Below are 13,059 nucleotides of genomic sequence, written 5' to 3' on the forward strand. Positions count from 1 at the left end.
CATTTAAAAAGACATTTGATGATGATTTAAAAAATATTTTTGAATGGGTACAAAAAAAGTGAAAATGCACACAATAAATCTGATAGTGCTTCACACAGATATCGATCCTAAGGCAGTTCCAGAGTCACGGTGCGGGTGTGTAGCCTCGGTCCTCGCTGCTCGGCTCCCTCTCAATTTGTCCCCTTCAGCGTCGGCGAGATGCGTCGCGTTCGCTCTCGCTCCCCTTTCAAGGAATCTTCGAGGAGCAAAAAAAATCAGAAAAGCTATAAAAAGTGAAGCAGCTCTTGCAGGAAATTTACACAGATGCTGCGGTGAAACCATGAAGCTCTGGAATGTGGATCTCCAAGTGCGCGATTGTGCAGATGGCCAGCTTCGTTTCAAGGCCTTCGACAGTTGTGTGTCCCCAGTCCTGCCGGGAGGGGGGGTCTACGGTTCAAGCCGTTGGGTTGAGGGTCATGGCTGCTGCGTGAACAGTGAACGCCGCGATGCTGATCTGCCGCTTGACCTCCTCCCACGCCTTGTCCGGGCGCGGGGCGTTCTGGATGTCGAAGAGGGCGTCGTAGATCCCTGGGAACGACTCCCCCGCGTACTTGTTATGGCTGCTTGGAGCAAAGATGATGTGCCTGTGCATGAGGAGAACACGCACCGATGAAGAACGCACTCTAACCTGACCTACAGTGCCGATTTACCCATTTATATACAGCAGGGTAATTTACACCGTACCATTACCTGGGGGGTACTCCGATCAACGGTACTTCAGCAGGAGGTGGGATTTGACCCCGTGACCTCCAGTTGTTTCGTTGTGTGGAAACAGATCTAACCACTAGGGCACCTGCCGCCCCCAGTGAAATATTAATAAGCAGTCATTTAATAGCCACGTTTTTCTTTGGTGTAACTCGGAAGAGTGCGAACCCTACAGGGACGGTCATCATTCTCGAAGAAAATTTAGAACAAACTTATAAAGTGTAAAGATTAAATCAAACATATAAAATGAATAAATGGTTATTATTTACATATTTCCTGCGTTTCTACGACACGCACAATTTCCGCTAAAGAAACACCCGGAACTGGTCATTACACACCTATTATGTCACATGACTCATTAAAGAAGCGTTTTGTGGTAAAACAAAGGTTTACCGTCCTTCCAAGACACAGTGTATAAGGTATTCAGTTGCGTGTTGGCTGTGTGTTCGGTGAGATGGAGAACATTCCGGAAACCTTTCTTACCTGTAGAATGGTCTCCCAGGCAGCCCCAGGGGGTCCACAAAGGCTCTCTCTAAATACATGAGCTGGTCGTTTGCCATTCGGACCTCCATAGCGCTGTTGAGGCGAGACACACACACACACACACACACACACACACACACACACACACACACACACACAGTGTTAGATGTCACATGCTCCCCCCGTCTACGACGGCACAGGGACACACTGCTGCAGCGGTTACTGTACTTGGTGAGGTCCAGGGTTCGAAGTCGCTCGTGAAAACTTGTGGCTGCTGCGGTGAAGTTGTCCACAGCGGAGAAGAGAGCATCTGGGTAGGGGAGACACACACACACACACACACACACACACAGGGATAGGGTGTTTTTTACTGTCAAAAATACAGTGACTCCTCCACTGGATGGATTTCACACTGAAGTCCAACGTTTTGAGTTTGTTGAGGTTCCAGTTTCCTGCAGAATGTGTGTAACTTTTGTTGGAGGGGAGGTACATGGGCAGCAGGGGGCGCAGCGGTTCGAGGTGCTGCCTTGCAGTGTAAAAACTCAGGTTTCAAACCAGCCTCCTACTGCAAAACCCTCGTTCAGTGCTTGCCCCGAGCTGCTACGGTAAAAATTACCCTGCTCTCGAAACACAGTAAGTCACTTAAGGGGAAAAGGTAAAGATGACTAAGGAATAATAATAATAATGATGATAATAATAGTAATAACTTAAGTACGGAGCTGAAAAGCGCTGTGATTAAAGTGAGTTAAGAGTTGCAGTAAAACGGTGGTCATTTACCACGCTCAAGAGCTTCTATAGATACTCAAGTGTGTCACGCGCCCGGTTTGAAGTTCAACCGGCATTAACGCGCGGTAAAATACACAGTTTGACCTTTGGTCTCCAGGGGTTTGCAGTGCGTACAGCTGCTGCTCTGCGGAGCGTGAGGACACACACGCGCGTCTGACACAACCGAACCGCCGTCGCTCAACCCCTAACCGTAACCCTAACCCGACACCCCAGCCCATCCCCCGCTCACCGAACGAGACGCGGTACTCGAGGAGCTCATCGGGGTGTTTGCGCGCCGCCTCGGCGATGGCGCGCGCGTACTTGGCGAGGGCGTCGGCGTATTCGGTGCAGTCCAGCGGGAGCAGCGGGGAGTCGGCGAGCCGCAGCACCAGGGCCCCCCTCACCTGCGCCACCGCCAGAAGCTTCCGGAAGGACGGGTCGTAGAAGCGCTCGACGAGCTCAAAGGTCTCGTACACGCTGTGGTACACTGGATAACTGCTGTACTTCTCTGTTTTCTGGGCCCCCCACACACACACACACACACACACACCACTGAAAAGGTGCACAGGTGCGCAGATCCCGCTCAGTAATAAAGCAGTAAAATTTATGGCCTCAAGTCCACATGGGGTCTAATCCTGATCTCGTACCGTGTTTTTGGTGTATCTCGCCCTTCCGGAAGCGATCCCGAGCCTTATGAAATAGGCCTCGAAGTCGCTGCCCGAGCCCAGTTTGCTGATCCTGCGGACGAGGAGCAGGACGTGAGCGGCGGCGGTCACTCCAGCGTCCACTTTCTAAACGCTGTCTTTTAAAACCTCGGGCAGCAGGTGGCGCAGCGGTTAGAGCTGCTGCTGCTTGGAATCCCACCTCCTGCTGTATCGCCCTTGGGTTTAGGGAAGGTACTAACCCTGAACCGATACAGTAAAATGACCCTGCTGCGTAAAGGGGTAAATCAGTGTAAGTTACTCTGGAGGAAAGAATGTAAAATGAGTGCAAAGAGAGTGTACGAGGAGCGGCGAAGGGGCTCCCTGTACCTTGGGGCGTCTCTGTCGTCGGTCCAGTTGTCCTTTTTGTGCCAGCTGTCGTAGAGAGACACTCCGTCCTCATCTGGGCTCGAGATCTGAGGATCGGTTGAGAGAAAATTACATTCAGTCGTTTATTCATTTCCTGAATATTAACTAGTATTTATCAGACACCTTGAACCAAGGTGATTTACAGTGTCTCATACTATAGTAAAGTACCTAAAGTCATTCATACATGTATATGGGAGAGCACTGTAACACACACACACACACACAGGCCAGTTTAGAGCCACTGATCCACCACACTTTGGACTGTGCGCGGAAACCAGAGCGCCTGGAGGAAACCCATGCCAACACGGGGAGAACGTGCGACGTACGTGTCAGAGGCGTGACGCCAGTACCTTTTTGGTGACGTCGTACACCAGTGTGTGCAACGAGGGCACGCAGTCCACCCTCAGCGTGTACATGCCTGCAATTAGAGGGGTAAAAACACGGTGCGCAGACGCACGTCACTCCGCCTCCGGGCCGCAGGGCGCGTTTGAGGCGCGAGATCCCCCCCCGTCCCGTTAGTCACCTTCGATGGCCGAGTCGGCGTTGATGTAGGCGACGGCCCGCTCCTGCAGGATCTTGGCGTGTTCCTGGCGGCGAGAGGAAGGAGACGACACGTCAGCTCAGAGGCTCAGCGTGGCGACGGAGCAAAGGCTGCGGGTTCGATGGAGCTCACACACCTCCGCCCACTCGGTGGATCCCAGCAGCCCGAATTCCTCAGCGTCCCAGCTGGCGAATATGATGGTCCTCCTGGGTCTCCAGCCTGTTGTGAAGACGTGTCTCTGTCAGAGGGGGTTGCAGCTTGTTGGGTACTGGGGGTGGGGGTGGGGGGGCTAAAACATTAGCAATAACGCCAATTTTGGGAGCCAGTTTTTTAGATGTGCACTTGCCATCAAAGGACATGGGTTTGAATCCCACTTCCTGCTGTAGTGGCCTTAATGAAGGTGCTCACCCTGAACTGGACCAGTGCAAATGACCCAGCTGCACAAACGGGTAAATCAGTGTAGATCTGATTGTCCTTAGCACGGCAGGAGGTGGGATTCGAACCCTCATCCTTTGATTGTAAGGTAATGACGTTAACCGCTACACCCCCCGCAGGCCCGCACTTAGATGACTCAGCTTGTGCTCCTACCCAGAGTGACCTAACCAGCCATCGCGGTAAACAAGGGCCACCCTGGAGACGCTGCTCTGTGTTTAGGGGACATCAAATTGGAACATTTGTTCGCACTTCCACGAACGCACCGCGGCCCACGAGCGTCCCGGCGCTCCTCACGGTCTCGTGGACGACCGCGGCGCCTGTGGAGGGGTCGATGCCTCCAAACACCCAGGCGTCACGATGGCCCCCCAGGATGATGTACCTGTCTGGAAAACATGGTAAATTTAAAGCTCCACTACATTACTTAGTGGAAACCCTATCCAAATTATCAGATATGCAATAATACTAAGATGTGCAATAAGACCATGATTATTACTACTACTCGCAATAATAATAATAGGTTTCATACTAATGAGAGGAAGCGACCCCCGGCGCACCTGGTTCTACCGCTCCGCGGATTTTGCCGATGACATTGTAGATCCTGGTGACTCGGTTGATGGTGTGGATGTTCATGCGGACTTTGCTGCAGAGCAGGGAGAGCAGCGATGGTCCGAACGCGTCACGTCACCGTTCAACGGCACACAAACGGTCCTGTAAAACCGCTCATCATCGCCCCGTTTCTCTTCCAGCCGCTTGGATGAGCGCACGCTTTTTTTTTTTTCGCCGAGTTATTGCTGTTTTCACCCTTGCGGAAGACAAATGGTTGTTTACGGTCGCGATGAGGAGGTGTTCAGTGTGGCGAACCGGGAACGGTTCCAGCAGATGACTGAATACAAAGAGGGTCCTCAGTGAATAGGGAGGGTATCGTACACTGCGTCCGACCGGACGCTCTGGTTTACAGGCCAGAAGCCTGCAGTTGCGTTACAAAGTAGGCCGGTTCTAAAGCATTGCTGAAACAGTCTTGAACCAGGCTTAAAACTGTCCTAAAGCAGTCCTGAAACGGTCCTACAGCGGTCCTGAAATGGTCCTACTGCAGTCCTGAAACGGTCCTACAGAGGTCCTGACACATGAATCGGATAAATTCCTAAAGCAGTCCCGGAACAGTCCCGAACCAGGCTTAAAACGGTCCTATAACCGTTCTGAAACGGGTATGAAATGATCCTGGAGAAGTAGTGCAGAAAGAGGGACGGGACCCCACCTTGCCTTCCCGAAACCCATCTCAGGACCGTGTGACGGAGAGGCGCGGCTGTTCCTCATCACCGCGTTCTCTCCGGGGCATTAACCGCACAGTGACCGCTCGTGTTAACGTAAAGGTTAAATTGAAATCCTCCTTCGTACCACCTCGCTCATCCCTTTCCTGAACTCCCATGAGACCTACAGGATGGACACCCCCCCCGCAGTAATTTAACCGTGTCCTGGGCAGCGTTCAGGAATGTGTTTATCATGCGGTACGATTCCCTCTCAGTTGGAGCAGGAGCTGCGTTCGCCAGCTGAGTGCTGCACTCCACCGACGCTGTGTGCTAACATGCCGACGTGTCCCCCCCCCCCCAAAAAGGTGCCACCCCGGTCGTACCCTCGCGGTCACCGCGAGACCTCACAGCTGGGAAATGCGACGCAGGACAAGAGCGCCTGAAGGGTCACAGAAGGGAAGAGCGGCGTTACCGGTTGGCGAGTCCGTCGGCGAACCCCGGGCCGATGCGGTACGACACGTTCAGGTCCCCCTTCCAGTTGTTGGGTGGAATTTGGCCCCCCATGTTCCTGCCAGGCAGTAAATGGGGGGGGTCAAACCCTGGACCCAAGGAGCACTTCTACTGAAACCTCCACCAGTTCAATTCCACTTCTGTTGCTAAATGTGTCTCTGCTAAAAACAGTAAACCTTTTACGTTTATTTATGAACGTGACACTTGTTTCCAAAGCGACTTACTACGGTAAAGTACCTACAGTTACTTACCCCATTTATACAGCTGGGTAATTTTGCTGGAGCAATTTAGAGTAAGTACCTTGCTCGAGGGCACTACAGCCGGAGGTGGGGATCGAACCTGCAACCTTTGGGTCCAAAGGCAGCAGCCCTTTGCAGTGCTAATCGCTATCAAACAGCGAGGGTTAAAACGGGGCAGCAGGTGGCGCGGTGGTTAAAGCCACCACTATACAGTCAAAGAACCTGGGTTCGAATCCCATTTCCTGCTGTAGCACCCTTGATCGAGGTGCTTAGCCCGAAGTGGTGCAGTAATATTTAGCCTGCTGTATAAAGGGGTAAATCGGTGTACGCAGATTAGTGTCAGTGAGAAAAGTGTGAAGTCGATGAGTAAATAACGGTAACGAAGGTGAAGGACACAAACGCACCTGAGTAAAACGGCGGCGTCGTTGTAGCCAATGGGATGGACGGGAATGCTGGGGAGTCCCGCCCCCTCGTCGGTGCGGTATCTGTAGGTGTATTCTGCGGAGAGCGAGGGAACGAAACGTCGCGAACGCTGTTCCGAGGGGCGGAAGGTCACCGCGGAGACGGATAAACAGTTGAGACCGGTCTTCGGCGCCCACCTTTGGCCGGGTAGCCAGGCGTCAAGGGGTCACCTGCCCCGTTGAGGTTCAGCACGTTCCCTCGTTGGGCTCCGCCTCCCGGGAGGTTCCACCCGTCGGGGTACGGCCGCACCCCCGGGGCGCAGTAGTCAGCCGGGTCCGAGAACAAGATGATGCCCTTTGCCCCCGCCAGGATGGCGTTCTTCACCTGAGGTGACGCAACATATCGACGTTCATTTGCTTGTCTGATACTTTTCCACAAAGCAACTTACACCGATTCACACAGTTACACAGCGGGGTAATTTTACCGTATCAATTCGATACCCTTGATCCAGGGTACGACAGCAGGAGCCGGGATTCAAACCCGCGTCCCTTTACTTTAAGCAGACGGCTTTAGCCGCCCTGCCCCCTGGTGACCAAGCCAGTTGCTACCCACAGCAAGAACACAGTAAGATGTGTATTAGTACCTTGTTGCCCCTGAAGATCTTTCCATATCTGGCGATGACTATTTTCCCGGAGCAGTTGACGCCCATGTCCCGCTGCAGCAGGAAGAAGTCCTCGGTGCGTCCGTAGTTCACGTACACCATGTCTCCCTGCGGGGGACCGAGGCAGCACAGAGGCGTTCATTGTTCGCCGAGGGAGTGACGCGAACGGTCGCCGCGGGGTGGGGGTGGGGGGTTCGATCCTTCTCCCCTCGTCCTGCTGCCTGAATAATCCTGGCAGAAAATCACACCATCTCCTCCAACAATATGTTGAATTTCCAAGCGGAAATTACTACTACTACTATTATTATTATTATTATTATTATTATTATCATTATTATTATTATTATTAAACCAGCATTATGTACTCCTTGTCGTGTGTGATGGTTTGTCTTGTGCTTTATTTACATCCTGTGAACACACCGGGATCTTATATACAGTACAGCTTTAACACATGCGAGCCCTACAGGGACGGTCTTTATTATTGTATAAAATACCAGAATTAACACGTAAAATGTTAAATCTTAAGTAAATGAATAGATGACCATGATTTACACCACTGACTCTACTTACCTACCTGGTTTAACCAGTTCAACTTGGGCTTCGCTTATTTTAACACCTGCACTACTTCTGTGTTTCTCCTACACACACGATTCCCTCTAAAGAAACATCTGGAATTGCTCATTACGCACCTATTGTGTCGCATCTAAGGGACACGGGGGGGCTGACATACTGTCAAGCAGCACGGTAAACTACTCACCTCAGGCTGACCTTTTGCGGAGAAGGCGCTGTAGGGGGGCACGATATTGGGGACGTCCTCGTACCCCTCGGGGACAGGCTCCGACAGGGAGCTATTGAACACCTGGAAGGTAACAATGAGTCCATGACGCTGTACACGTTACGCAGTCGCACACAGTAAGAACGTCGTATCGTCATTTACTCGTTTATCTGAGGCTTCTCCCAAAATCGCCGACAGCGCCAGGGTTGCACAGTGAGCCGCTTACACCGATTTACCCACGTATACACACGGCCGGGTAATTTTTACCGCATCAATTCACGGTAAGTGGGGATGCGAGTGCAAGGTGGAGAGTCGTCTAAAACACGGACACAAACATCTCACTCGTGCCGAGGAAAACCACAAATACATATTCTGGGAATCTGATACTTTTTTTTTTTAATTTCGGTTTTGGGATCCAGTCCCACTCGCCCAACGCAGAGGTCACTCCCAGTACCGGGGTAACCCGTTCCGAACGCCTTATCTTGAGATAGAGACGCGCGGTTTGCACGAGCGCGAGTCACCTCGTTCCCTGCGTCGTCCACGACGGAGATGTAGTTGGGCTTCGTCTCGTTGGGGTACGACAGGAGCACGTCGTAATGCACGATCTCGGCCGAGTCCAGGCCGTAGCGGAGCCACTCGTCGCGGATCCGCTCGGCCAGGCGCAGGTTCTGCTCGGTCCCGGCCAGGTGTGGGAGCCGCGTGAACTTCCTGAGATCGAAAGAGAAGGGCAAAACGCCCAGCGGGCTACGGGTGGGTGTCGGGAGGCCTCCGGGTGACCAGGGGCGTGACCTCGGACGACCCTCACATCGAGCCGTCTCCCCCGTTCATGACCCCTTAGGCAGGATTCGGTGCACTTTGGCCATGCTGTCATTAACTGACCGCTTTATCTCTCCAGGATAAGCATGCTGCGCACGTGCGTGTGTGTCACAGGCTGAGCAGCTGACAGTGAGATTAGGGAGCAACAGCACGCTCACCTGAGGTGCTGCCTGATGTTCTCTGCCTGCATTTCATCCAGGAACTCCTGCAGGACGGCGTGAGAGGGACCGTCGCTGCGTGCGCTCTGCGTCGGCCTCGCGAACCAGCCTTGAAGGAAAGGTCAACGAGGGTCATGGAAACACACACACACACACACACACACACACACACACACACACACACACACACACACACACACACACACACACACTTTCAGAGCCGCTCGTCCCATACGGGGTCACGGGGACCAGAGCCAACCCGGTAACACAGGGCATAAGGCCGGAGGGGGAGGGGACACACCCAGGACGGGACGCCAGTCCGTCGCAAGGCACCCCAAGCGGGACTTGAACCCCAGACCCACTGGAGAGCAGGACTGTGGTCCAACCCACTGCGCCACCGCACCCCCCTGACCTGTACATACCACCATTATTAGGTCAACGAGTTAAAGGGAACCATGGGGGGGTGTGACACGATCGAGAACGAACACACGCACGGACAAACACATCACTCCAATTACATATATTAATAATATGGAAAATTCATAACGAAATCTCCTACAGGTAAAACACACAACTGGAAACCCTCTTGGCAAACAGACACAGAGGATTCGTTTCTGAGCTCCTTGGTGTTTTTACTGTAAAATAAATGAATAGAGAAGAGAACAGCAAGAGGAAAGTAAACCGGACAACGGAGAATAATTTAAGCGAAGGTGAGTTTGAGTGAAGAGCCCAGTTCCCAGCGACGCGCTACAGGACGTATGAAACGCTGCAGTTGTGGCGAGAGCAGCGCAAAAGCCCGTCATAGATGCACTTCCATATAATAAAATTACTCACCAATTAAGAAGCCGATGAGGAAAAACGCTGCGACGACAGAGAGCCAGCAGATCCATTTGAAAACTCTGCTGCTCAGGAAACCCATTTTAGATTCTTTGCTTCAGAAATTTACTGTTGATGGACACGGACACAACAGTACTGTCTGTCTGTCTCTGTGTGTCACATAGAGAGAGAGCGAGAGAGAGGTGGGGGTGGAGGGAGTTTGGGTCTGTGAAAGCAACAGAGAGAGGGAGAGAGGCAACACCAACTGTGTGTGTGTGTGTGTGTGTGTGTGTGTCGGAGGGAGGGAGAGAGGGGGTGGGAATGTGCATGAGAGACAAAGATATACAAATGGGCCCGTGGAGCCTCTCCTTTTGTTCACACAGGGACCGTTTTTCGGGCTCGAACCACATCTCCGGGGCTCCGCGTCCCTGCGACGATCGCAACCCCTGAACCTGAAACAAACTGTTTAAAGTCCACGTCCCGTCCCCTGGTGCTCGTACACGCTTCTCTGATGCCCCGTGAAGAAAGGTGTCGCTTGTGGTCTCCAGCGTAAGGTTCTCGTTGGTCTGTAATGGTCACCCGCCCGGGTGCGACCTGTCCGCAGAAGCGCGGGGCGCGACGTCCCAGTTCGTGAGGCACGTGCATGTTTGGTATGGGGTCATGTGTGCAAGCTGAGGATGTGGAATGTTCCTGGAGGAGCACGAGCCTGGGCAGTGGGGGACGGGGGGACGGACGGACACGGACACCACGTGGGCTCTGGGGAACCCCCTGGGTTTCAACCCAACAACCGTGCGTTTCCTCCGTGGGCCTGAATTTGAAGGAGGAAGAGATGATTTAGGAAAAACGGACTTGAACACGAACACCCAACCCCCTGAAGCCTGACATAAATCATAACTTTCTTTTAATTAGCTTATTCTTAAAGTGCACAAAACAAGCTGGCCCGCACGTCGCATAAGGGCGCTTTATAAGCCACGCCCCCTTTGCGTCATCGCTTTCTTTCTCGCTCATTGCAGCGGAGCAGCGCGCGGCGCCCGTGGGGTTCTGCTGCCCCCTGCTGCCCAGGTGTTTATATTACAGCGCGCGCTCTGAAATACAGCATCTCCTCTTACAACTACAGTACGACTCAAATTCAAATTCAAATTTTATTTGTCACATACACAACCATACACAGCACGACGTGCAGTGAGATGCTTTATACAGGTGTCCGACAGAACATCTAAAAAGACAAATAACAGGCACTAAAATCTGAAAAAATATACGCAATCTATTTATGCATATGTAAGGCCAAAATATATAAATATCTATAAACAGATGTGTAGTGACAAACTATATTAAACTATATATATAAAGTATATTAAACTATACTATAATGCAAATTATAAAAACTCTGCTCCTGTTGGAGTTCTACTGAACTGCTCGAGATCCCTGAACTGTCCTGTCACACCCTGCGCTCTCACTCCCTCCTCAGCATCACGATGGACCGATCACCTCGGTCTAGCAGTGAGCGGTTCCTGGACCTGCTGTCTGGGAGCTCAGCTCCTCGGCATCCCTCTTTCAGCTTCTCCTTTTCGTGTATGAATAATCATATAATCCCACTAAAATATCACCTAATGTCAGATGCTTCACGTCCAAAATAACCAAACTGCTGCTCTGAGTAAGTAGTAGTGCCTATTCTATTGATACTGAGTATTAGATGATACAGTAATTGAAATGCCTGTAAAATAGTATAATTTAACTTAAACGAAAAAACTAAATTGTAAGGAAATAGAAAGCAGGAAGTTGAGTTTTGAGTAGTTTCATCTGTATTAGCTCACACCATGGAACAATCTGTCATATTTAATAATACTAACTTTTTCAATCCCAATACCACGAGGCACACCACATGTATAATAAATAATTACAATATTGCGACACAATTCAGCTCCGTATTCGTTTTGTTGTAATGAAATCCTCAGTGTTGAGTTGAATTTCTTCATGATTCCATACAGATGTTTTGCACAAACCTTGAGCTTCGCAGAAGGGCTACAATAAATGCCTTAAGTCGCGTTTACCTGTACTTTTTGGGTTCACTAAAGGACACTTTGCGGGAGTGAAAGAAGGAAACAGACACGAGGAGAATCCATCGCTCTCGTGGGCTGTCCGCGTTCGAAGAGAGCAATGAAATGTCCAACTTCCCACGTGTCAATATGTCAAATGTCCACGCGGAGGCGCCAGTGGATGAGGGAGTGGGAAGGGGGGGGGGGGGGTTCTCACCTCGGACCGCCACAGCAGCTCAGAAAGCCTGAAAGGTCTAGACTACACAGCACTTCGTTTGCAAATTACTTTCGCATAACGCAAAGGGTTAAAAGCTCTAAAACTGCGGTTCTGCTTCGTTTTGACTTTTTGTTTGGAATTTCGAACCGGAGCAGAGGGCATCAGTGTCTCGTGCTGGTGTCCCGGCGCCCCCGACATACGTCCTGTTCCTTCGCAGATACGTCGCTCCTTGTGTTCGTACCTCGCTGTGACGCTTGAACCCCGAGCAAACACCCCTCTTTGTATATTTTAATAACGACAATCTTCATAAAAACTGATTTTGAAGGAACTCTCGTAGCAGTACATGTCGTACAGTACAGCGCCCTATGACTTCCGTTGCTTGTTGTTCTCGTGCTGCTGTTACCGCGGTGTCACACACTGTACACATACCAGTGTGCGCTGCGCCACGTACCCAGATACACACACACATCATTGCTCGAGCGCCACTACAGTACGAACAGCGATCAAAGTTGTCAGATACAGTAGAGTAATGATGAGGTAAGCAGTGTAATAAGAAGTGTGAAAAGGTGCTTTCATGAAGCTTTGATCATCCGCTTTGGCGAAGCGTTCCATGCCATGGCACGTGCAGCGCGCACCACTTCGCTTTATGTCACAAAGTGTGGAATTACAGCGACAAATGGCACCAAACTTGTCATTATATTCCCTGTCTTCATTGCACAAGTATCTTTAATAGCTGAACACTCAGTAAAGAGACGAAAGCCGGGCTGGTGCTCGTGCTTCTCAGCCCTTTAATCGTGGCGCTCGGGTCCGCATTAGTAACACTTTGCATTGTTTCTTATGGGAACAATGTCCCCGCTATACGGCGTCTCGCTTTTCGGTCCCTAGTACAGCGGGGTGGGGGGGGGGGGGTATGGGGTATTCATATGAAGGGATTTATGATCCATGAAATGGAATGAATGTGAAGTTCAGAGCTATAGCGGATTTTAACTTTGACTTTACAGTGTTTCGCTGTACCTTTTGTCTCTCAGCGTTATATTCACTTTTGAGAACAATGAATGAACGACGTGTATTTCTCGTTGGTTTCCCGCGGAGTGACGGCGGTGGGTGGCTGGGGTTGGGCTGGGGCTGGGGGTGGGGAGGTCGG

The 13,059-nt window shown here is 51.3% G+C and overlaps 1 protein-coding gene across 1 annotated transcript; it reads right to left on the reverse strand.

Moving 5' to 3' along the window:
• Nucleotides 1-162: 162 nt before the first annotated feature.
• Nucleotides 163-9,859, reverse strand: naalad2 (N-acetylated alpha-linked acidic dipeptidase 2). Its single transcript, XM_029255217.1, has 19 exons — nucleotides 9,681-9,859; nucleotides 8,847-8,955; nucleotides 8,394-8,580; nucleotides 7,855-7,956; nucleotides 7,080-7,205; nucleotides 6,634-6,820; nucleotides 6,439-6,532; nucleotides 5,758-5,853; nucleotides 4,593-4,678; nucleotides 4,302-4,421; nucleotides 3,740-3,822; nucleotides 3,586-3,649; nucleotides 3,413-3,480; nucleotides 3,024-3,109; nucleotides 2,640-2,730; nucleotides 2,243-2,507; nucleotides 1,456-1,537; nucleotides 1,228-1,320; nucleotides 163-623 (listed from the first exon to the last, which is right to left on the reverse strand). The coding sequence occupies exons 1-19, from the start codon at nucleotides 9,763-9,765 to the stop codon at nucleotides 434-436; spliced, it is 2,214 nt and encodes a 737-aa protein (XP_029111050.1). The 5' UTR covers nucleotides 9,766-9,859; the 3' UTR covers nucleotides 163-433.
• Nucleotides 9,860-13,059: the final 3,200 nt, after the last annotated feature.

Source organism: Scleropages formosus, chromosome 10, assembly GCF_900964775.1.
Source record: "Scleropages formosus chromosome 10, fSclFor1.1, whole genome shotgun sequence".
Lineage (NCBI taxonomy): Eukaryota > Metazoa > Chordata > Actinopteri > Osteoglossiformes > Osteoglossidae > Scleropages > Scleropages formosus.